Source organism: Salmo salar, chromosome 11 (assembly GCF_965601325.2).
Source record: "Salmo salar chromosome 11, fSalSal1, whole genome shotgun sequence".
In the NCBI taxonomy this organism is placed as follows: domain Eukaryota; kingdom Metazoa; phylum Chordata; class Actinopteri; order Salmoniformes; family Salmonidae; genus Salmo; species Salmo salar.
Genome location: NC_138301.1, coordinates 26,663,603 through 26,687,608, shown reverse-complemented (window position 1 = coordinate 26,687,608; position 24,006 = coordinate 26,663,603). Strand labels below are relative to the sequence as shown.

Here is a 24,006-nt window from a genome sequence, read left to right as displayed (position 1 = left end):
AAAAAAATAATTCAAAGCCATTTTTACACCTTGACAGTGTGAAATATTGTATGTTCAACTGCCATTATCTAAACACAGAAAATAAAACCAACAAAATATCTAGCTTCAATCCTTTATCAATGTTATGGAATTATAATGACCTTTCTATGTGATCGAGGTGGTGCCAACTTCAAAACAGATTCAATCAGTATGTACTGACTATTGGAGATGGAGCCGGAGGTGAGATGCAGTGTGGCCAGGTCTTACCCAGAGAAGACCCACGGCCCATGCCTCCGAGGGGACTGGGGATGCCGCTCTTGGACAGGCTGTTGGGGCTGGTCTTGCTGCCTGTGAACAGGCTGTGTGTGGGGGACGTGGGGGACTTGACCAGCTCTGCCGTCTTGGGCCGGGCGGACAGGTTGAGCGGTTGCGTTCCCTCCTCCTTGTGGAGATGGGGTAAGGGAGCGGAGTGGAAGAGAGATAGATAGAGAGAGAGAGAGAGAGAGAGAGAGAGAGAGAGAGAGAGAGAGAGAGAGAGAGAGGGAGAGGGAGGGAGGGAGAGAGAGAAACAGACAGAAAGAGGGGAGAGAGAAAGAGGGGGAGAGAGAGAGAGAGAGAGAGAGAGAGAGAGAGAGAGAGAGAGAGAGAAACAGACAGAAAGAGGGGGAGAGAGATAGAGAGGGAGAGAGAGATAGAGAGAGAGAGAAACAGACAGAAAGAGGGGGAGAGAGAAAGAGAGGGAGAGAGAGAGAGAAACAGACAGAAAGAGGGGGAGAGAGAAAGAGAGGAGAGAGAGAGAGAGAGAGAGAGAGAGAGAGAGAGAGAAACAGACAGAAAGAGTGGGAGAGAGAAAGAGAGGGAGAGAGAGACAGCGAGAGAGAGAGAGAGAGAGAGAGAGAGAGAGAGAGAGAGAGAGAGAGAGAGAAACAGACAGAAAGAGGGGGAGAGAGATAGAGAGGGAGAGACAGCGGGAGAGAGAGGACACAGATGTGAATAAGGGCTCCTCCTATTGGAGGATGTGTGGGCTCCCAGACAACACTCTGCTCCTGGCTAATTACTAGCACTCCTATCTGACCGTCCACTGCTCCCCCCTCTCCCTTCCCCTTCTCTCCTCTCCCCTCTTCTATCCTTCTCTACTCTCCCCCTCTTTTCCTCTCCCCTCCTCTCTCATTCTCTCTTCTCCCCTCCTCTCCTCATTCATCTGCTGGCACCGTGCCATCATGGCCGTCCTCACAGTTGCCGAGCGCCTTTGTTCACACTAATTAAATCAGATTTTTGCCTCTCTGTACATCTTCATCTGTTCTCCCTCTTCTCTGGTCTAAGAATGAATAATAACCACATTACAGAGATACATGGTGATGATTAAAGATGGTTGTAAGTAACAGTCATCAAACGTCAGTTGCGTTATCTAATTCATTAAGTTGTTTTCCAATTTCCTTTCTCATTTGCGGATACTGGTGTTAGTCATTTGTTTCATGTAATACTTCATCCGACAGTGTGTAATAAATGTATAACTGGTTTAGAATGCATTCTTTGTAAAGTTGGGTGAGTTAATGTGAGATGTCAGATCACAGGAGGACATGTCTGCTGGGCCAGTTGCAGTACAGCACAGAGCAGCAGTAAGGTGTGATTGAGGCTGATGGTGATCTGTGGTGTTCTCCAGGCCAGTGTCTAGGAGCTCTTGGAGAGGATACCTGCTAGCTGACTGGATGGTACTGTAGGTATTAACCCTAACCCTAACCCTAACCCTAACCAATGGAGGAAAGTACCTGGGTGGGTCAAGTATAGCTCTACTGCCTCCTTATGTATCTCTCAAGTGAAGTCTCTTCGCTGATATTAGTCTGTATGCTGTTGTTAACAGTCTTTTTCAAAGCCCAAGTGTCTCCTTGTCCAAACATATGGCTGGCTCAGACACAGACTACCTCAAGGCCTTGTTATTGCTGTGCCAATAACAGTTTGTCATCCAATGAAGCCAAAAACTGACAAACAAAACTAACAGCAATCTAATTCCTACTAAGGATGAATACAGATGGGGCTTTGGGGACATATGTACTTTACATTAGTGTTTAATTATTGATAGTTCAAGCTCACAACCTTTGTGTTTAGAAGAATGATAAATACCCACAGAGTCCATTCAGAACAGCAACTCAACGTCAAAATATCTGAGTGAAAAGGCCTGTAGGATCTGTTCAGTGCCTCTTATCTAACAAACAGCCTTGATGACATAGATCATATAAAGTGACAGGTTTGAGGAGACAGCTTGATACAGGCCCATGGATGAGCTCCCAGGAGGCTGTGTGCCTGGGGTCATGGGGAGGTGTGGTGGGGTTGTGGGGGAGGCCGTGTTTAGCTCCAGAGCTTGCATGCTGAAGAGAATACCAGAGAGAGAGTGAGAGAGAGAGAGAGAGAGAGAGAGAGAGAGAGAGAGAGAGAGAGAGAGAGAGAGAGAGAGAGAGAGAGAGAGAGAGCTGCACTACAATTCAATGACATGATTTAAGTCCCTTCACTATAGTGATATTAAGCTAAACTTTTCCAAATGGAGGCATGTTTCTGATTATGGTCTCGCCTGGTGAGAGGATGATGTATCTACTCTATGCTCCATATGGAGGTCTAGTGGATCCAGGCCATGCAGTAGCAGACCCTGCCCTCGGGTTTATTTACAAGACAATAAGAGTCATCCATCCTTCCTTTTCCCTTCACTTTTTACACTGCATTTACATAAGAGTGATTCTCTGTTCTAATGGTTTTGTTCCGTCATAATAAAAAAGGTTCTGCTGTTCCTTGTGATCTGAAACCATGTTTTCCACAAATTCCCTCACTTAGAGCGTCCACAGCCATAGCAACCATGTCCACAGAGTTCTGGTTGAGAGAGAGCGGGCCTTGTTAAAGGCCCACAGATTGATGGGCTGGTAAGAAGTTTGGCCCAGTATTAGCACAGAACACAGAACAGCAGCACCACTACCACTACTACCACTCATTTACCGAGTTATCAGTAGGCTGGGTCAAGAACCACTCCAATACTTAGGCGGTGGGCTGTAGGTGGGTGAAGTGAGGGGTGAAAGGCGGGTCCTACCTTGACTTGAGTGATAGGGCTGGAGGATCTCTTGTCGTTCTTCAGGCCGGAGGGGGAGATGGGCCCGCTGTTGTTGGGAGGCTGGGGGAGTGGCGGCATCTTGGCTCCAGGAGAGACCTGCATGCTGGCAAGCTGGGCGGCATACAGTTGCTGTAGAGAGGAGAGGAAGGAAACCCACAAGGCATTAACATCCAAAGACAGACACCATTCAAAGCTTTCTCTCTCTCTCTCTCTCTCTCTCTCTCTCTCTCTCTCTCTCTCTCTCTCTCTCTCTCTCTCTCTCTCTCTCTCTCTCTCTCTCTCTCTGTTTCTGTCTCTGTCTCTCTCCTTCACGTCTTCCTCTCTTTCCATGCCTGGCAGAGAACCTCCATCAAAGGTCTTTACTGTATATCAAAGCTTGAATCCAGGGAGAGACAGCAGCCTTAAAAACCACACAGCCATGGCTCTCATTCAGCACACTTGGAGCGCTCTTTTTCCACTCATCACAGAGAGAAGTTTTCAGACTCAACAGGAGAGAGACTGTTCTGATTTCCCTCCACAGTAGAGAGGTTTCTGTTGGGCTTTCTGGCCTGTAATAGGACACTACTACATAGCCACCTGAGCTGGCCCTCTATACGCCTGCCATCCCACACTGTTAGAAAACCAAACCCAGTTGGACTCCCATCACAGAACACATTAAACGCATACATTATTAAGGCCCCATCCTGCCTGCTGCACAAAGACCATTGATGTCATCATGCTTATTTTCCTTGGCAATAAATCAGTAACTTCACTAACCAGTGGTGACTTACCACTCAGACGTGTGGTTTTGATGACTGGCTAAGCGTTTAATGACAATCACTTTTCCACACAGAAAAGCGTTGAACTGTGTATAATATTATATATGTCTACTGCTGTCCTGATTATCTGGCAGGCGCTTAGTGAACGGGTTATTACGGATAGTGATATGGCTTTTGAAAACATATTTAAAATTGTCAAACACACATCACAGAAAAGGGGGTCGGGTCAAAAAATCCCACAATTCAATAAACGTCATCATTTAAATAAACTTTAGATATAAGGAAGGCAGATTGTCTATCATTGATGAAAGCTGGAGGCTTTAGTGATGCCTGTTAAAACTTCTAGGCACTATGAACATATAATTCATGGGTATCTAATAACATTCAAATACAAATCTTTCTTTCTGCTATTTTCCAGTCAGTTTGAACACAGCATAAAGAAGATGGTTTTATTATCAGATCTGGAGTGGATCATGTTTTTGTACTGACCCCTCTCTAAGAGACCACTAAGACCCACTCCCTATGTTGTCAGCGCTACTGTTTGCCTCAGGCTATTATTGATTGGCTACCAGGTAAGTGGTTAAATTGGCTTTTGTCCCCTGCTGTAAGTGGCAGGGGTCTGTCAACTAGGACTGCTGTCTCAGAGTGAGGGCTAGTGTCACGGTTGTTGGGATAGACGGACCAAGGCGCAGCCTGATTCGAGTTCCACATCTTTTATTAGTGAAACTTAAACAAACAACGACCGTGAAGTAACAGAGCGCACAATCGGCACTCAACAAAACAATATCCCACAACCCAGGTGGGAACAATGGAGAACTTAAGTATGATCCCCAATTAGAGACAACGAACATCAGCTGCCTCTAATTGGGAACCATACCAAGAGCACCAACATAGAAATGAAAAAACTAGAACACCCCCTAGTCATGCCCTGACCTACAACACCATAGAGAACCAAGGGCTCTCTATGGTCAGGGCGTGACAGCTGGTTAGTGAACAATATGTACAATCTATCACAGCTCCAGACCAGACAGGCACCACCTCATCAGTCTCTGACAAGCCTTTCTGGCTCAGAGTAGGTAAGCTGCTCTGTTTCTATGTTATTCAAACGGATGGCATTGTCAAGGAGAATTTACTTTCTACTCGGTATGACCAATCAGCATGCCCCGTCTCATTTCCTGGTTTTCCGGGGCCCCATACAGACTCCATTTGTGTGGATGGAAAATGTGGCACAGCCCCGGTGGCCTGTTTGCCCCACCCTCCGTAGTGCAGACGCAGACTAAAGCCAAACAAAGCACTTTGTGTCCTGCTCACATATCTCCAGATATAAACAGGTATACTCTCCTGGACCAAACTTTATCGCCGCCACATACACGCCACACAAAAGGTTCATTCTTCTGGGGGACCCGAGGCGAACAACAGCACATGGGCAGCGGAAATGACCGACTGATTATGTTCCCACAATGATAGCGCTGCCCCCACCTCACACACAAACAGCCTTTTGTCTTCAAGGGGCCACAGAAATGGACACAACTCTAAACCCCCCCCCCCCCCCCCCCCAATCCATCTCACTAATACAACGTTGAGTTAGTTTGAGCATTTTGGGTTTAGGTGACATAGTTGTTTGCGGAGGAGTTGAGCTGCCTGACTATGTCTCTAGGCTACACGTGGGGCTCCAGTCTGTGTAGGAGCGGAGCGGAAGCCAAGTCTGTTGGACAGATGTTTGTTAACAGAGTTGTAGATGGGCAAAGCCCCTGACCTCGAGTGGGAAGAACTTTATTGTTCCGGAAAAAGAGCATAATTGGGTTTTGCTTCAAATTAGAGGTAGTCAACCTGGCTTTTGTGAGACCTGATAAGTAGGAAGTAGCCATGGGGTGAGGAGCTGCAGCTCTACCCAGCACAGGCAGACTCCAGGAGGTAAGAAACAATAAACACAATCAGGAGAGCAGGAAGACATGCAGGAGGGAGGTGTGACACGACACACAGTCCACTGCTAACTAAACCATGCACTGCTCAAGGACAGAGAGGAGGTAGGGCAGCGGAGGGCTGCCACGTCTCCACTGCGTTTCAGCCTAGTTGTGTACAAATGTATGTGTTAACTAGCTGTGTACAGGTGAAACAGAGGAGTGTGAGTTTGAGGGAGAGAGAGGGAGAGGGGGAGACAGGAGACAGCCTCTGGCTGACCTGACTGACTGACTGACTAACGCCGTCTTTGGCCAGGACACATGTTCCAGTCCCCTAACTGAAGAACATCTGCCTGCCTGCCTGGCTCACAGAGGTCTCTCCCGGTAGGCCCACAGACTTACTCCCTTCCCCGCGCCCCCCGCCATCTTGCTGTGCTGCCACGCCAGAAGGTGCCTGTTAGTAATGAGGGTCACACTGAAAGTCAATGGTAAGACAGGGATCATGGGCTGGGGAAGGGGCAGAGGCTGGGGACTGGGAAGAGCTGGCTTGGTGCCCCAGGTCCACTATGGCCAGCATTCACCAGGTGGAGTCCTGAGTGGTCTCTGCTCTCTGCTCTCATCATCAGCAGTAGTGGTTTCAACCTGCACTCTCCTATTGCCACAAAAACAAACTCCTCTCAAGCACTAAAACGCTTGACTTCACTGTCCTTACCAATTTAAATGGAAACGGCTATTGAGGGTAGGAATATGCCAGAGTGTTTGGGTTGAGTAAGTGTATGTGAGAGAGCGAGAGAGCAAGAGAGCGAGACAGACAGACAGACAGACAGACAGACAGACAGACAGACAGACAGACAGACGCGACAGACAGACTACGCGACAGACAGACGCGCGCGCGCGCGCGCGCGCGCGGGGTAGGAAAAGAGTGAGAAAATGGGGGTGAATAATGACTACTTTTAAAACAAGTTATGTCTATGATAAATGTCATGTTATGGTTTCAGAGCTATACTATAAATCGTTGGGGCTGGTAAAGTTTCCTGTTTCTCTGGATGTTTGACATTATGCTCCCTCAGCCCCCACCCCTCCCCCATGGCTCTGCTGGGCAGGCATGCGGGCAGGCAGGCAGGCAGGCAGGCAGGCAGGCAGGCAGGCAGGCAGGCAGGCAGGCAGGCAGGCAGGCAGGCAGGCAGGCAGGCAGGCAGGCACAGAGGTCCTGCTGCCTGGGTTCTCCTGGGGATGATCCTATTTCTGCCAGAATACAGAAACATGAACTAAGACTGAACAAAGCCTCTGTGTTGACTCCGACAGTATCCCCTTGCTCACAGAAAACAGTTAAAACACACACACACACACACACAAACACACACACACCCTTCCTGCGACCCCGTCCCTCCCTCCTTCTCTCCCTCCTTCCCTTCCTCCCTCCCCCATCTCTCCCAGAACAGCAGAGCACATCTCAGCGAGCATGGATTCCAAATGAGCGCGCCAGGCCCAAGGTCAGCTTGTTAGCCTCTAGTAATTAAAAACAAGCCCTCTGGAGGCGGCAGAGGTTAAACGAGGAGGTTCACTTTTCTGCCTGCGACAACATTATACTGAGATTACACACTCCACTGATGTTGGACATCTCAGCACATGTCCAGACCATGCTCCCAGCATATTAGACCCAACTTAGGCTATTTAGATATAGTATAGGGCATATATATAAAAGGCAATAGATCAATTACCCTTTTTTATGTATACGGAAAACTCATTATTTTGAGTCTTGGATAAACCAATCTTTTCGGAACAAAATAATTATTGTCAGTCACAATTAATTACGTGTGCTGTTTCATCCTGGTATTCGTTAAGTTTCCACACTTTTAATTTGGTGTTAAACGAAAAGGAAAAGCAACAACTAGAGAGGAGCATTGATAACAGGCAGAGCAGGTCCTGTACGTCGCTTCCGCATTTTGTGAACTTGGGGCAGAGGACAGAGAGCGAGGGGGGATGTGGATTGGGCTTTGGGGGAAAAACAGGGAGGGAAAAAAACGTTTCTCCGAAAAACAAGCTGTAAACCGTGTTTGTTCTTTAAGAGAAGGGCAGGGCCAAAGCTCAGTGACAGATGCTGTAAAATACAGTGGCAGATTTGGACAGCCTTCCTGCTCCCAGCTATTATGGTGCATTACACACTTACAACAACTGAGGCCTCAGATTCAACTCACTCTGACGCAACAGACACACTGCTAAACATCTCTGCAGAGTATAAATGACTGAAAGAAGACACAGCTATTCTATACAGCATGGTATTGTGAGTGTGATTTGCTATTGTCCATCCCCTGTTTGAGGCAGTGGGTGTTCTCTCTCTCTCTCTCAGTCACCTCTGCCTTGCCTCTGCTGAGCAGTGGGGTGGACATGAGGGCATTAATCAAGCTCCGGTGCCCCCCGCCGTTTAAAAAGCAGCACAGCGCCAGCCCAGTTTGCCACAAGGCTTGTACAGGCTCATTGCCCAGGGCAACCAGGCAGGCTGACCCAGGCCAGGCCCAGATGTCAGGAGCGGAGGCAGGCGTCCTGGTGCACTGTGCCGATGCTTTCCAGTATGGCCCAACATCTGTCTCATCTGCTGGCATCCAACCTGCTCCCCTGCTCTACCCCTCCTCCTTCTCACTTTCTCTCTCTTTCCAGCATGCTCGCCTCTGCAACACTCTAATACACACACACATGCACACACACTCTCAACAACACAATCCTTCTCATCTTGGATGTAACTATCCTAGCCTAGCATGTGTGGGTTCTCCAGGCCCAAAGCTCCTAGCCATCAGTCAGGACCCCGAGCCAGCCCTCACATTCAGCACCTCTCACTGCATTATCCACACTATCTGTCCATCTGTCCCTCTGTTCACTAAAGAGCCTATCCAGCTGCTCACCTAGCCATCCCATTAGCTCTCCTCCTCTCCACACACAGCTAGCACTGCTGCACTGCTCTGGGTTACCTTCAAAGACCACACTGCTCTCTTCTCCTCTCCTCACAAACAGAGAACCAGCTGCTCTCTCTCTCTCTCTCTCTCTCTCGCTCCAGTCTCTGTCTCTCTCTCAGTCTCTGTCTGTCTGTCTCAGTTCTTCTCTCTCTTTAAACTCAAAGTGAAAAGCGCTTCAGTTGTTGTTGGTTATGGCAGAGGCCCCAGTCTCTCCACACATCCGGAGTACACATGCATTTGCCTCCAAACAAAAGATAATACCAGGTTTCCTGCTCTCCCTCTCTGTTTGGGAGTCTTCGAGACTCTGAGTCCTCCCTGTCACTCCAGCCGTCTCAGCCACTGAGTGCCCTTCACACGCATCTCTCTCTGCTCAGATCTGGTCCGGTTGTCATTGTAGCACATGGGCTGCTGCTTTTCATGTGTTTATGACAGCGAGGCTGAAGCAGGTTTAGCATGGGGCCTGAGTGATACCATTTCCACTGTGATGGATGGTAATTGCAGTGTAAAGTCACCACTCAAGCAATTTAACATCCAATATTTAAAGCTTAAGGATGTGGCGGCCTGTGTAATTTGGGGAAGAAAAGGAGCAAGAGTGACACACAGAAAGAGCATAAGAAAAGACATGAGAGAAAGAAAGAGGGTAATATACAAAGCAGGAGATGGAGGAGAAAGCAGGGAGATATAGATGAGAGAAAGGGATAGAGCGAGACTGAGGGGCAGAGAGAGATAGGAAGTAAAATGGAGATTTGACAGAGTGAAAGCAGAGGCTCCTATTTGCTGCTCTCTCTGATCCTCTATAGAGAGGACACAGATGTTCCGCTTTATCCAATGATGCTTTCTCTAAAACTGCTTAAACCCCAAAGTCTGACTCCAATGATAAAAACAGTCCTGTCTAAAGTTCCCCCTCCTGTTTATCACCCTGGTAAAAGGGCCCAACAATGTATCAGGCCTACATCAGCTTTAAGGAAATTGTTTTTCACAGGGCAATTTATGGGAGAGGGGATAGTGTACAAACAACAAATTAAGTGCAACTCCAAATAGAAAATTATTTTGTGAAATTTAAGGAAATTCTTCTCTTGTCCACTCAATTCAATATAGTGGGTGGCGGGACACATCGGGGGTACAATCTGAGCACAAATTCCCCTGTTAGGTGAGATGTGTCAGTTGTAATCAGGCCAGGACAGTCCAGGATGGAGCCATTGTTTCCTGCTTGTCCTGAGCTCATCCCAGGCCTGAGTGCACCCTAATGAAGAGGGGCACTCGGTCGGAGGGATAGTTTACACCTTCTCTCCTGTGACTCGTAGACGAGGGCCAATCTGTCAGGGAAGCATTGAGTGAAATTGCCCTGTGTACTGAAAATGCCTGGCGACAGCCTCTCCCTGCCAGCCACCATGGCCACGCCATCCCACCCTGTATTGACAAGCAAATTACACTCTCCAACACTCAAACGCACCGACCAAGATTCATTTACATCCATCAGCCCTAAACCTTTGTTACCTTGGTTTTTTATGCCTGGAGAGAAAGGGCAGAGAGGAGGGGGAGTGAGAGGATCCTCTGCGCAGGGCCCAGACTGTTATGACAGTGGAGATTGTGAGCGGGTGCGTGGCCAACATTAAGACTGACAGAGCGGCTAGCATCCCTGACTGGATGGCTGAGCACATTACTGCTGCTGCATTGTGGGAATTAATTCCTCCAATAAGACACTTTTTTAAGGTTCATATATTTCACAATCTAAACTGAGTAAATTGGTGAAAATTATACCTTGCCAGGCTGCTGACAGGGAGAGATATTTTAATTAGAGAGGCATGCTGAGCCAATGCCATGCAGGGGGAGGGTCCTCAGCCCAGGAAGTTGAAAGGGTTGTGAGTCTCAGTGCTTCCTGTCTGGTGATGCATGAAAACCAAACTTAGTGATATGGTCATTACTGATGATCACACCCAGAACACACACACTTCTGTCTGGCTGATCCTCCACAGGATCTCCTCAGCAATTAGCAGCACAGATGCTTTGTTAAAAGATTAGCATGTAGAATAAGAGCCTACACAGACTAGGAGAGACATCAGAGATACACTGGAGGAAAAAACATGATAACCCACTGGGCACAGACATCAGTTGAACGTCTAGTTTTGATTTACATTTGGTTGAGTTGTCGACTAATGTGAATTCAGTGTGAAATCAACAAAAAATGTCACCATGTCATTGGATTTAGGTTAAAAGTTGGGTGATAAAAATACCAAATGACCTTACGTTGATGACTTTTTGCCAATCCAACCAGTTTTCCACATTGATTAATCGTCATCATTTCCCAGTAAAAACTAACATCATAATGTGATGCTTCCTGTTCTTAGATGCACCGCTCAAATTAGTTGTCCTCTCACTGACAAGGAGCCACAGTGTAAGCCAGACAACTGCCGGACAAAGTGTCTCCTCATATCCTCTCACCACAAATGACACGTCTCCTCTTTGTAGCTCTGTTGTTCTTGTTGACTAAAAGAACATATTGTCTGCTTCTTTTGTCCTGATGTGACTTGTGTGACACACACAGAGCTCCTGCTGTGTTCTCTCTTGGCGTCTCCCTCTGTTTCACTGGTAGACTTGAGGGAGATGGGCGGCGGAAGCTAACACTATTATCACTATGAGAGGAGAGAGTGAACTTAACTTAATCACTTCCATCTCTGCCTTCATATTCTGTTTTAATCATCCTGTCCCCCAGCGCTTTGTAGAAGAAGTGATAGGAGTCACATGGTTAGCTTGTTGATCCCAGCACTAGAGAAAAGGGCATGTTTGACTTGCCTTGCTGTTTTAAGGGAGACTCTATGCAGGGTAAATAGCAGCCAGCAGCCAGAATATACCACAGGCGGACAGGCTTCAATTAATAGGAATGCACCTCTTTTTGTTTACTGTGTTCTCTAAAGGTCAGCCAAGTCATGGTCTTTGAGGCCTTGTTTTCGCTCATTCCCAGGGTTAAATACGTTATCAGAATTAATGGCTGAAGCCCCCTCCTCACCCCAGCCTAACCTTCAGATATATGGCTAGCCCATCTGACCTAGAACACGACTACAAATAGACACTCAGTAGGCCTAGACTGTGCTAACCTCAAGCTTTCTCTATGATACGCAAACAGAGAGTAACACACACCACACTCACACTCACTCACACGCACACACACACACACACACACACACACACACACACACACACACACACACACACACACACACACACACACACACACACCCCCCCCCGAAAAACATGAGCAGACTCATCCCACACCTTTCACTTTCCTGATTGTTCTTCCCATGGCTGCATGGCTCGCTGCGTGATAAAGCAGGGCTCTCCAGCTCCAACAGCAAGCATTGTTAGAACTTGCCAAGGATCATTAATGCTGAGAGCGATAAGCTCTGAAGGACAAATTGTGCTCATGTATCAGCAAGAAGAAAAAGTTACAAGACACTTTCCTCTCAGCCTTCCCCTCCTCCCTCCTCCTAGTCCTGTCTCCCTCTGGTTTTGTTTTGCTTCAGTCCTGGCTATCCGAATCCTGGCTTTCAGAATCCTGGCTATCCGAGAGCTTAATGTCTAATTGCTATCAACAGCTTATCACTGGTGTTGACAAAACAACGGCCACAAAAAGCAGGCGCTTGGAGAGCTGTTTTTCTTTCTTTCGCTCTCCTTTCTCCTTTGTTTCAAAGGCAGAACATTAAAATCTACTGACAATCCTTATTCAAGTAGTTTCAGATAGCCTTAAATATTTATGATTACACAGTTTCAAAAGATATCCTCAATCTTCATACTTCACAGAACTGCAAAGGGTGCTTTGATAATTTCTTAAGCAAGCAGGCAGGAGTAATAGCATTAGTGTAATTGTACAGAGGGTTTCGCTGCTTCCCATAGCCATTCTGTGTAGTGGTTATGTAAATAGAACTCAGAGAAAGTAACCTGGGGAATACATATTGTCAATTTGGATAGAAAGAACATGCTCGGGCCTGGAGAGGAGCTGGATGGTAATAGTGATAATAATTATAACGGTAATGACTATGAAGATGGAACCCAGATAATTATCTTTATTAAACAGTATAGCCTGGGGTTAGCCCCTGACCCCAGTTCAGCTTCATGTGAACGCTCCTGGAAGGGCCTGCAGGGCTTTGGAGCCTATCCCAGCATTCTCTCTTTCTGTTCGGGAATTAAGCTCTCTCTCTCTCTCTCTCTCTCTCTCTCTCTCTCTCTCTCTCTCTCTCTCTCTCTCTCTCTCTCTAACTCTCTCTCTAACTCTCTCTCTTTCTCTCTCTAACTCTCTTTCTCTCTCTCTTTCTGTCTCTTTCTGTCTCTCTCTCTCTGTTCGGATTACATTTAGACTGCACACCCCTCTGTCTGTGCACACTTCACATACTGCTTTAGGTCATACAGTGTAATGCAGGAACATCAGAGGTCTGTATTTAACTTTCCTAATACAGTAAATAGTCTCTGTATGATAGATTCTACAGGATGTGATTAAGATAACTGGAGTGATTTTCATTCCCTCTAATAACTATTATCATCCTAACTCCCATCTCTGGTGGAGCTATGGGGTTAAATCCTCTATAAAACAGGGTAAACTGCATGTGTAAGGTGATAAGCTTGTAAGAGCTAGGGCCTCCAGGATTATTTAGTGTGCAGCTCATTACTTAGCATACAGCTGCTTAGCCGTTTTTCTGCCCTGGGCTTGGCAGGTGTCCTGAGCAGCATTCTTTGTCGTAGCACATACCTGAAGCTGGAGGGGGCTGAGTCCTGACGCTGCCGCAGCTGCCATTGTGGATGGAATGAACTGCACCGGGTAGTTATCACCTGTCGGGGGGAGAGAACAATGTGCACAGGTTGAGACAATGAGCTAAGGGAGCGGGGCCCACAGCAGCCAGGCATGTGCCAACACAGTCCCTGGGCCCTCCTCTCCCTCTCCTCTCCTCCTCTGGGCCCTCGGCTCTCGGCCCAAACATCTGCACCAACAAAAGGCTCAGCTGGGCAGACTGGAGCAGGATTACTCAGGAACATATCCCTCCACCACACTACCCCCCTCCTCAAACTCCCACTCCCTGCTCTCCATCTCCACGCTGGAAACCAACAGGCACTATGAAAGGTGTGGGGGTGTGTGTTAAATATCTGTGTGATTATAAGTGATTACACAGAGGAAGTGGCGTGTTCTCTCAGGCATTTGTAGACATGCCCTGCTATTGTTTGACACAATATTGTTTGTTTGGCAGTGAGAGTTTTGGCAGACAAGAGGGAACAGTGCTTTAAGAAACTAGTTAGAACAAGTGTGTTGTTACAATAACACGGTTAACAAATACCATTTTTATCTTGGTATCACATCAATCTAACCAGTATGAATTACTCTTTTTATATCATTTTATTGCTTTACAGTGCCTTGGCAAGCTGTCAGTGAGTTTGAAGGACAGGTATGTAGTAGGTGGAGTCTATATGATTGATGTTGTGGGAGCGTTGAGTGTGTCACTCAGTACCAGAAGCCTTTACTCAGCCCAGTGTGTTCAGACAGACAGACAGACAGACAGACAGACAGACAGACAGACAGACAGACAGACAGACAGACAGACAGACAGACAGACAGACAGACAGACAGACAGACAGACAGACAGACAGACAGACAGACAGACAGACAGACAGACAGACAGACAGACAGACAGACAGACAGACAGACAGACAGACAGACAGACAGACAGACAGACAGACAGACAGACAGACAGACAGACAGACAGACAGAACAACCCCAGTGAGACGGGCCAGGCCAGTAGTGTAGCCTACCGGTGGGAGGGGAGCGGAGCAGAGAGGGGAGGGGAGTGGAGTGGAGGGGAGTGGAGTGGGGCGGGGAGAGGAGAGGGGAGGGGGGGTTGACTGAAGCATGTGTACTGAGGGGGAATTGGCACTAGTTCAGTCCCCACTTCTGCCTGTCACTTCATATGGAGCCATTAAGCCTCAGGCATGAGGTAAATGTGTATACCTTGTCTTTTGAGGAAGACACATTTCAGTTGAATGCATTCAGTTGTACTGACAAGGTATCCCCCTTTCCCTTTCCCTTTTTCTTCCTTCACCTTCACTTTGCAATCTTGTACAGCACAGCACATTGTGATACAGCCAGGAAATTCAATCCCCATTTAAGGCAGGGGCAAATAAAATCAGGCCAGTGAAGTGATTTCAAATTGTCTCGTAGGAGGGGTGCGGTGTGGGTCGTTACTACCTGCATGGCCTTTTTTCTCTCAATGCATGAGTATGCCATCCCTCTCTCTGTGCAGAGAAGGAGTGGGGGAGTTCTGCGTGACTTCAGGGGGGGCTCAATGACAAGTCATGTGAAACCAGGGAGGAGGTCATGTGAAACCAGGGAGGGGTCAGCTGCCAAGAGAGGACACCACCGGCACTGTACTGGGGGGTCTGGAGGGGGGTCTTGGGGGTCTAGGGGGTCCAGGGTTGCATGCAGACTCCAGTAGACTGGGCGTGCTGCCAGCCTGGTGTCAGTAATGAAAGAGAATCAGGGTTTCAAAGTGTGCTGCTGTCCTGAGGACGACTGATCCCATGACTGATCCCATGGTCAGGCCTGGGTGATGGATCACTAGGAGGGTTAAACAGAAGGGGCCAGATGATGCCATGGCTGTGTCAGAGCTGGGTATATAACTCTGGCACATGGAGAAGGCACGCTATGGATCGGATGTTTGTTGTCACTCCTGGAACTGCTGAGGGATGAGATGGATGGATTCCCTTCATCATGACAAGCCGGCTGCCGGAGCCCTGATGCAGCACAGTGACCACTGTGATCCAAACAGGATCTCTCATCCAGAGTGAACCAAGCTCAAAGGTGATTTATGTCCTGTCAGAGCTTACATACAGAGGGTCCTCCATAGGAATCAACCAGTAATTTACCTCTGATATGGTCGGTACTACCAACAAGACCAGTATCAAAGACATTCCCTGTCCAACAAGACAGATGGGGCCAACGAGCCGCTAGCTGTTCAACATCATAATGCTATAGAGAAAGTGAAAGCAGAGACAGACAGGAGCTGCTGAATAATGTTTAAAGGTCTCTGTCTGTGATGGTAATGGTGGAAAGAGAGGTTCATCTCATCCTGCATTCCTTTCTCAGCCAGGTGTCATGCTGAAAAACGGGCCCAATTAAGTGGAGTTGTGTGGGACTGAGCGGCATCGGGCCCTGACCCTCTTTATCGATGAGCACCCTCATATCTAGTGCAGGGCCCTCCAGCTGCCTGGAGCCTGGGCTTGAGGACACCACAGCCTGAGAGCCTGGGCTCAACACTAATGAAAAGGAGTGGGTAGGACTTCAGAGCAGGGCCTGATGCAGGAGAATGGAAAAGCCTCTCTCTAACAGTGCTCTTCACAACTGGGCACCTGATGCCAAGGGCAAGGGCAATCTAAAATATTCTAGTTCTTTGAAAACAAGTGGCTCTGGAATGAATGTTCAATTACTAAGTCTATGCCCTATTTCACTTTCTCTGTTTTAAGTGCTAACAATGTCTCTATCCAGCTAAACAAGGTGGTGAGAGAGTTGGTGCTGAACAACAATAGAAGGCCTAACACTTGTGAGCATGAATGGCTGACACAGATTCCATGGAGCTCTAATGCAGCTACTGTATTCAGTCACAAGAGGGACAAGTCCATCGGTTATTGTGCAGCGGCAGAAACAGAAATGTAGCAGCATTCATTCCAGCCGGATGTCTATGTGTGTCCTCATCATAGCATAGGGACCCAATGACCATGGAGTCATTCTGCAGGACCATTAGACTACTATCAGAGTGAATGTCTCTGTGTCCATGTAAACAGAGCGAGCTGGGGTCTATTTGTTTAAAGGATGACCTGCGTCTCTGCTCTGCCATGCAACGTCAGGGCCATTGAGCACAGTGTGCAGAAGGAGAGATGGCACGATGCTACGACGCTGGCAATAGTTCTGTCGTCGTGGCAACACCGCGGGGTTGGGGTCATAAGCAGTGGTCCATGGGAGGGTCTGTCTTATAAAGATGACATCAGATTAGTGTGCCCTAGCGTGGAAGTGAACGCTTGGCCACTTCCCTAGTCTTCATGGAGGGTGGAAACAGCAGCATCCTCTAATCTAGCAGACTGGTCATGAGGTAGGATCTTGTGTTGGGGGTTGAGGATAATAGAGACGTTAAGCTACTTCAGTTGATGATGGTAGTCATTGGTAGTCATTTTCAGACCTTTTTTCCTTTTCTTTATGAATAACTCATGAATAATTCAGGACCTGTGTGTACACATGGCGACCCATGCATGCCGTGAGTCCATAATACCTTCTGGTATTTGTACTAAAACATTTTCCATGTCAAATGTATTAAAGAAATCGACAGGCAAAAGAATCCCCTCAGGCGCTGTTCCAGCTGTCATGCCTCTGTAGTTCCAAAATAGCTGACAGTTTTTTTCATCCTGTGGCTTTATAGTAAATGTATTAGCTGCACTACCACACCTTTTAATGTTCTGCTATTTACCTGCTGACTAGACTAGCCAATCTTACTCCTCCCCCTCTGACTTCCTCCAGGTCCTGGAGTTACCTCAATGTTGTGATACGACGCTAACAACAAATGTATTTCTGAGAGCATTCAGGACAGACAAAAAGAGGCCTGGACTTTCTCTCCCCCAGGTCGGTCAGGGAGATGAGCAAACCCTTGCATGTGCAATTTTACTTTACTTCCAGCCGATAGTCAATGTTCAGCAAGAATTAAAAGGAATACCCAGCCATAGCGCTAAGGGGAGAGAGGCTGTGTGTCTGGGTCCACTCCAGGTCAGGGATCTGCCTGAATATTTCATTACAGAAGCCCAGAGTGACACATCTTTAATTCTCAGCAACAATGAGCAGGAAGTCAAACAACAAGTCGTAGCAATTTCCCACTAATTTGTTTTGGGATGTGGAATGTGTTGCGTGTGGATCCATTCTCTTTCTCCATTCGTCACACAAAGGGAGAGAGAGGCAAGCTGCTACAGGCAAGGGGAGCAGAGGCACCTCCGGGAGGGGGCCTTCACCCTTCATCCCCACAGGACAAATTACTGTATGCCTGGGAGACACTTGCCCTCCTCTTCTGTCTCTCTCTCTGTTTGTCTCTGGATGAGTGACATGTGCCAGCTCATCTCCATAAAGAGATACAGAAGGACAAGACACTATCTCAGGAAAGTATGTGTGGACATGAATACTGTACTGTTTCTGGTGCTATCACATTCCACCATATGCAGTATGTTTAAATTGACATCTAAGCTGTACATAATCCTTTGAGTTATTGATGAGTACAGTGAGAGAGTGAGGGGGTCAGGGAGTGCCTAGGTAGAGTACTGTGTTACTGCAGCAGGCTGTTCCCTCAGCAGATTCTTCCATAGTGATTACAGCCAGAGAAGTCAAGACACTTTCATGTTGAAAAGCTGTTTACATTCCAGTGCTCCTTTACTCATATCTATTGTTGAACAGGTATGCTGCCTTGGAGTTGAACACAGAACACTCCCCAAGGCGTGGCTCCATTTACAAGGTGACATAGAGTACTGTATGTCATCTGCCTTGGTCTTGCTGACTATACTTTTATTTGATGCCGTATGGAGACTGGGATATGTGTAGTGTAAGGATCCTATGATAACTGGGGCAGTGAAAATGAGGACTGAAAAAAAGTATTACTTACATAAAATACATTGTAAGTAAATGTATGAAATATATAACCATAATAAATATGTGGGATAGATTATATTGGGAAAGGTCCTTCATCAATAAGATGACCCGTGCTGTCAAAATGAACCTGTGTCTGTGAGGAGGAGAACTGCATGTACATAACATTGAGAAGTAGACAGAGAACAGGACAGACAGAGACACAGGAAGAAACAACAAAGAGAGAATGAAAGGAGCATACCTGGCTTGTAAGAGATTCCTGGTGGGAAGAGAAAGCCCTGCTGGGCTGCGGCGGCTGCTGCCAGGGTGCGTTGGTCGTGTGGAAAAATGGGGATCATGAGCGGAGGCATGTGACCCTGGACCTGCTGAACAGATAGAGAAGCGGAGATCAGAGAGAGGCCTAGCTGAGCTGCAGACACAGACAGCACACTGAGGCAGGCAGGCAGGGGGAGAGGAGAGGGGAGCACAGAGCAGATCACAGCCTGGCCTAACACGTCCTGACAGGGGGCTCTGCGGCTCTGACGGCCCTCGTATGCTCACACAATACCTGGCCGGGCCGCGTCTGTTCCTAATCCCCCCAACACTATTTCACAACGGAACATCAAAGGACCCAGCCGCACGCGCATTGTCCCCCCATAACGCTGTAGTGTCGGTGGTGTGGTGAGATGAGATGTCGAACCATAACGCTGTAGTGTCAGTGGTGTGGTGAGATGAGATGTCGAACCATAACGCTGTAGTGTCGGTGGTGTGATGAGATGTCGAACCATAACGCTGTAGTGTCGGTGGTGTGGTGTGATGAGATGTCGCACCATAACGCTGTAGTGTTGGTGGTGTGGTGAGATGAGATGTCGAACCATAACACTGTAGTGTCGGTGGTGTGGTGAGATGAGATGTCAAACCATAACGCTGTAGTGTCGGTGGTGTGGTGAGATGAGATGTCGAACCATAACACTGTAGTGTCGGTGGTGAGATGAGATGTCGAACCATAACGCTGTAGTGTCGGTGGTGTGGTGTGGTGAGATGTCGAACCATAACGCTGTAGTGTCGGTGGTGTGATGAGATGAGATGTCGAACCATAACACTGTAGTGTCGGTGGTGGGATGAGATGAGATGTCGAACCATAACGCTGTAGTGTCGGTGGTGAGATGAGATGAGATGTCGAACCATAACGCTGTAGTGTCGGTGGTGTGATGAGATGAGATGTCGAACCATAACACTGTAGTGTCGGTGGTGTGGTGAGATGTCGAACCATAACACTGTAGTGTTGGTGGTGTGGTGAGATGAGATGTCGAACCATAACGCTGTACTGTCGGTGGTGTGGTGAGATGAGATGTCGAACCATAACACTGTAGTGTCGGTGGTGTGGTGTGATGGGAGGTCGAACCATAACGCTGTAGTGTTGGTGGTGGGATGGGAGGTCGAACCATAACGCTGTAGTGTCGGTGGTGTGGTGAGATGAGATGTCGAACCATAACGCTGTAGTGTCGGTGGTGGGGTGAGATGAGATGTCGAACCATAAAACTGTAGTGTCGGTGGTGTGGTGTGATGGGAGGTCGAACCATAACGCTGTAGTGTTGGTGGTGGGATGGGAGGTCGAACCATAACGCTGTAGTGTCGGTGGTGTGGTGGGATGGGAGGTCGAACCATAACACTGTAGTGTCAGTGGTGTGGTGGGAGGTCGAACCATAACACTGTAGTGTCGGTGGTGTGGTGAGATGGGAGGTCGAACCGTAACACTGTAGTGTCGGTGGTCTGGTGAGATGGGAGGTCGAACCATAACACTGTAGTGTCGGTGGTGTGGTGAGATGAGATGTCGAACCATAACGCTGTAGTGTCGGTGGTGTGATGAGATGGGAGGTCGAACCATAACACTGTAGTGTCGGTGGTGTGGTGAGATGGGATGTCGAACCATAACGCTGTAGTGTCGGTGGTGGGATGGGAGGTCGAACCATAACACTGTAGTGTCGGTGGTGGGATGGGAGGTTGAACCATAACGCTGTAGTGTCGGTGGTGGGATGGGAGGTCGAACCATAACACTGTAGTGTCGGTGGTGTGATGAGATGAGATGTCGAACCATAACACTGTAGTGTCGGTGGTGAGATGTCGAACCATAACACTGTAGTGTTGGTGGTGTGGTGAGATGAGATGTCGAACCATAACACTGTAGTGTCGGTGGTGGGATGGGAGGTCGAACCATAACGCTGTAGTGTCGGTGGTGTGATGAGATGAGATGTCGAACCATAACACTGTAGTGTCGGTGGTGGGATGAGATGTCGAACCATAACGCTGTAGTGTCGGTGGTGTGATGAGATGAGATGTCGAACCATAACACTGTAGTGTCGGTGGTGGGATGAGATGAGATGTCGAACCATAACGCTGTAGTGTCGGTGGTGTGGTGAGATGAGATGTCGAACCATAACGCTGTAGTGTCGGTGGTGTGATGAGATGAGATGTCGAACCATAACACTGTAGTGTCGGTGGTGTGGTGAGATGTCGAACCATAACGCTGTAGTGTCGGTGGTGTGATGAGATGAGATGTCGAACCATAACGCTGTAGTGTCGGTGGTGTGGTGAGATGAGATGTCGAACCATAACACTGTAGTGTCGGTGGTGTGGTGAGATGAGATGTCGAACCATAACGCTGTAGTGTCGGTGGTGTGATGAGATGAGATGTCGAACCATAACGCTGTAGTGTCGGTGGTGTGATGAGATGTCGAACCATAACGCTGTAGTGTCGGTGGTGTGATGAGATGAGATGTCGAACCATAACACTGTAGTGTCGGTGGTCTGGTGAGATGGGAGGTCGAACCATAACACTGTAGTGTCGGTGGTGTGGTGAGATGAGATGTCGAACCATAACGCTGTAGTGTCGGTGGTGTGATGAGATGGGAGGTCGAACCATAACACTGTAGTGTCGGTGGTGTGGTGAGATGGGATGTCGAACCATAACGCTGTAGTGTCGGTGGTGGGATGGGAGGTCGAACCATAACACTGTAGTGTCGGTGGTGGGATGGGAGGTTGAACCATAACGCTGTAGTGTCGGTGGTGGGATGGGAGGTCGAACCATAACACTGTAGTGTCGGTGGTGTGATGAGATGAGATGTCGAACCATAACACTGTAGTGTCGGTGGTGTGATGAGATGAGATGTCGAACCATAACACTGTAGTGTCGGTGGTGGGATGAGATGAGATGTCGAACCATAACGCTGTAGTGTCGGTGGTGTGATGAGATGAGATGTCGAACCATAACACTGTAGTGTCGGTGGTGGGATGAGATGAGATGTCGAACCATAACGCTGTAGTGTCGGTGGTGTGGTGAGATGAGATGTCGAACCATAACGCTGTAGTGTCGGTGGTGTGATGAGATGAGATGTCGAACCATAACACTGTAGTGTCGGTGGTGTGGTGAGATGTCGAACCATAACGCTGTAGTGTCGGTGGTGTGATGAGATGAGATGTCGAACCATAACGCTGTAGTGTCGGTGGTGTGGTGAGATGAGATGTCGAACCATAACACTGTAGTGTCGGTGGTGTGGTGAGATGAGATGTCGAACCATAACGCTGTAGTGTCGGTGGTGTGATGAGATGAGATGTCGAACCATAACGCTGTAGTGTCGGTGGTGTGATGAGATGAGATGTCGAACCATAACGCTGTAGTGTCGGTGGTGTGATGAGATGAGATGTCGAACCATAACGCTGTAGTGTCGGTGGTGTGATGAGATGAGATGTCGAACCATAACGCTGTAGTGTCGGTGGTGTGATGAGATGAGATGTCGAACCATAACACTGTAGTGTCGGTGGTCTGGTGAGATGGGAGGTCGAACCATAACGCTTCAGTGGGACATGTACAAACACACAGGGACACCCTCACACAAACAACCTGCTGCCCTGACTGACAGGGGAAGATGAGTTCAGATATACAGCCTCAATCTCATACTTTTGGAGGATCATTTATACAGATGATTAAAGCCCAGGCGATCCGGTAATTTACAGCAACCGGCTTTCAGCCGTTGTCTGTTTGTGATATTTCATCTTAACGTCCAGAGCCATGCCCTGCCCCACACATATCCTACACTGCTCCTAAAACTGTCTAAACTGTTTCAGTCTAACATTATTAACCTTCACTGTCCACGCTGAAGCTGACTGTCCCGTTCTGACTTTCTACGGCAAGAGGATAAATATGTGCTCTAACTGTGTGTGTAAGTCTGTTTGTGTGTAAGTGTTTTTGTGTGTGTGTGTGTTGTTAATGTCTCTTAGAGGCAGTTTAGTGTGTGGGGGGGGCTTCAGAATGAGACTCATGCTGAGAGCTGAAGCAGAGCCCAATCTGACTGTGATCCTCTGCTTCCTGCCTGCCAGTGATAGGGAGCAGCCAGGCTGTGTTGGGCCTGCGAGGGTTAATCTAGCACCGGGCCAGCCCACCTCAGGGGAACCCGCCTGGAAAACGGGTTAATAAAGGTCAGCCCCCAAAATAAACACTTTACAGAATGTTTCTTCATTCATCCCTCTTTAAAATCAACTCGCAATAAAACAGGTCTGGGTGCAATTACTCCCGCAGCATTGGGGCATGAAATCAACCTGCTCTGAGCAATGACTTTTCCCCCACGTTCTAGCTGAGGTCTGCTTATGATCTCTGTCTGCTCCCCCTGTGTGCCCTGATCTGGTGCAGCAGGGCCCGTTCCCCACCGCTATATGTCCTCAGGACCACTCTATCGATCTGGCTAGAGGTGCAGAGGTAGACTGAAAACTAAATAAATAACACTTTCTGTCTATGTAGCTTTTCAACAAAGTGCAGTATAGAAAGTACATTAGAAAAGGAATGGGGAAGCATGTCATTTCCTTTTTTTCTTTCCTATAATCTGAAAAGTATTTCGGTAAAATGTGCTGCGGCTGGAGAAAAGACGATGACCTGGGAGACTGGTGGAAATGACCTTAAATAAAATGTACTTTTCATTGGGATTGGTGGTCCAGGTTTCCAGGCAGACAGGATGAAAGATGGCTCATGGCCCGCATGTATAGAACATATGGAAAAACACAATAATTAATGTCCCAACATGAGTTAGAGCCAGCGACAGGTGAAGGGGTACACTGGGGAACAGGGCCTGCCCTGTGTTGGAGTGTTCGTTCTATAAAACCAGATGAAGTATTTTTCTGAATGTACTGCACTCACGGTGCAGAGACAGACTCTCTGAAGCAGACTCTCTCCTTCCCTCTCTCTCCCTCAGTACTGAGTGTGTTAGTCTACCCTTAGGAAGGTTATTAAGGTCAGTCACATACATAATTGCAATTAACCTTACTCGCATTAAACTAGCAAAACGAATCAGGTTAAAGCCAGGGTGTTACACTGAAACAGCTGCTCCAAATGTGGAACATAAGTGGAACTATTATTGTAATAAGCTGAATACACTGAGCTTCATATATTCAACACATTTAATCATAATTCTATTACTCCATAGCTATGAGCGGCTTATATCACTGATAAATATTTATCTTAATTATTCCCTGTCATCATTGTTTCAAACAGTAATATCATCAGTTTAGTTGTCTAATGAAATCAGACGTTTGTTCATACAAAAGACTGAAATAAATGTGTTTAGGCATGTCGACATTAATTACTGTAGAGATCTCTCTAGGAGCAGATTGAGATTCTGTTCAGATATCTGATGCCATATAA

The 24,006-nt window shown here is 47.7% G+C and overlaps 1 protein-coding gene across 17 annotated transcripts in view; it reads right to left on the bottom strand.

Annotated features, from left to right (window-relative positions):
- The window catches only part of LOC106587529 (SRY-box transcription factor 6), a 194,768-nt gene that overhangs the window by 31,449 nt on the left and 139,313 nt on the right, over nucleotides 1–24,006 (bottom strand). For 12 of the 17 annotated variants that reach the window (XM_045689258.2, XM_045689256.2, XM_045689255.2 and 9 more), the window contains 4 exons: nucleotides 18,577–18,700; nucleotides 13,425–13,504; nucleotides 3,053–3,202; nucleotides 247–421 (listed from right to left, as the gene is read on the bottom strand). In XM_045689258.2, the coding sequence (XP_045545214.1) occupies nucleotides 247–421; nucleotides 3,053–3,202; nucleotides 13,425–13,504; nucleotides 18,577–18,700 (529 nt within the window). The remainder of the gene's footprint in view (nucleotides 1–246; nucleotides 422–3,052; nucleotides 3,203–13,424; nucleotides 13,505–18,576; nucleotides 18,701–24,006) is intronic. The other 5 variants (XM_045689248.2, XM_045689253.2, XM_045689254.2 and 2 more) reach the window with 2 other exon arrangements.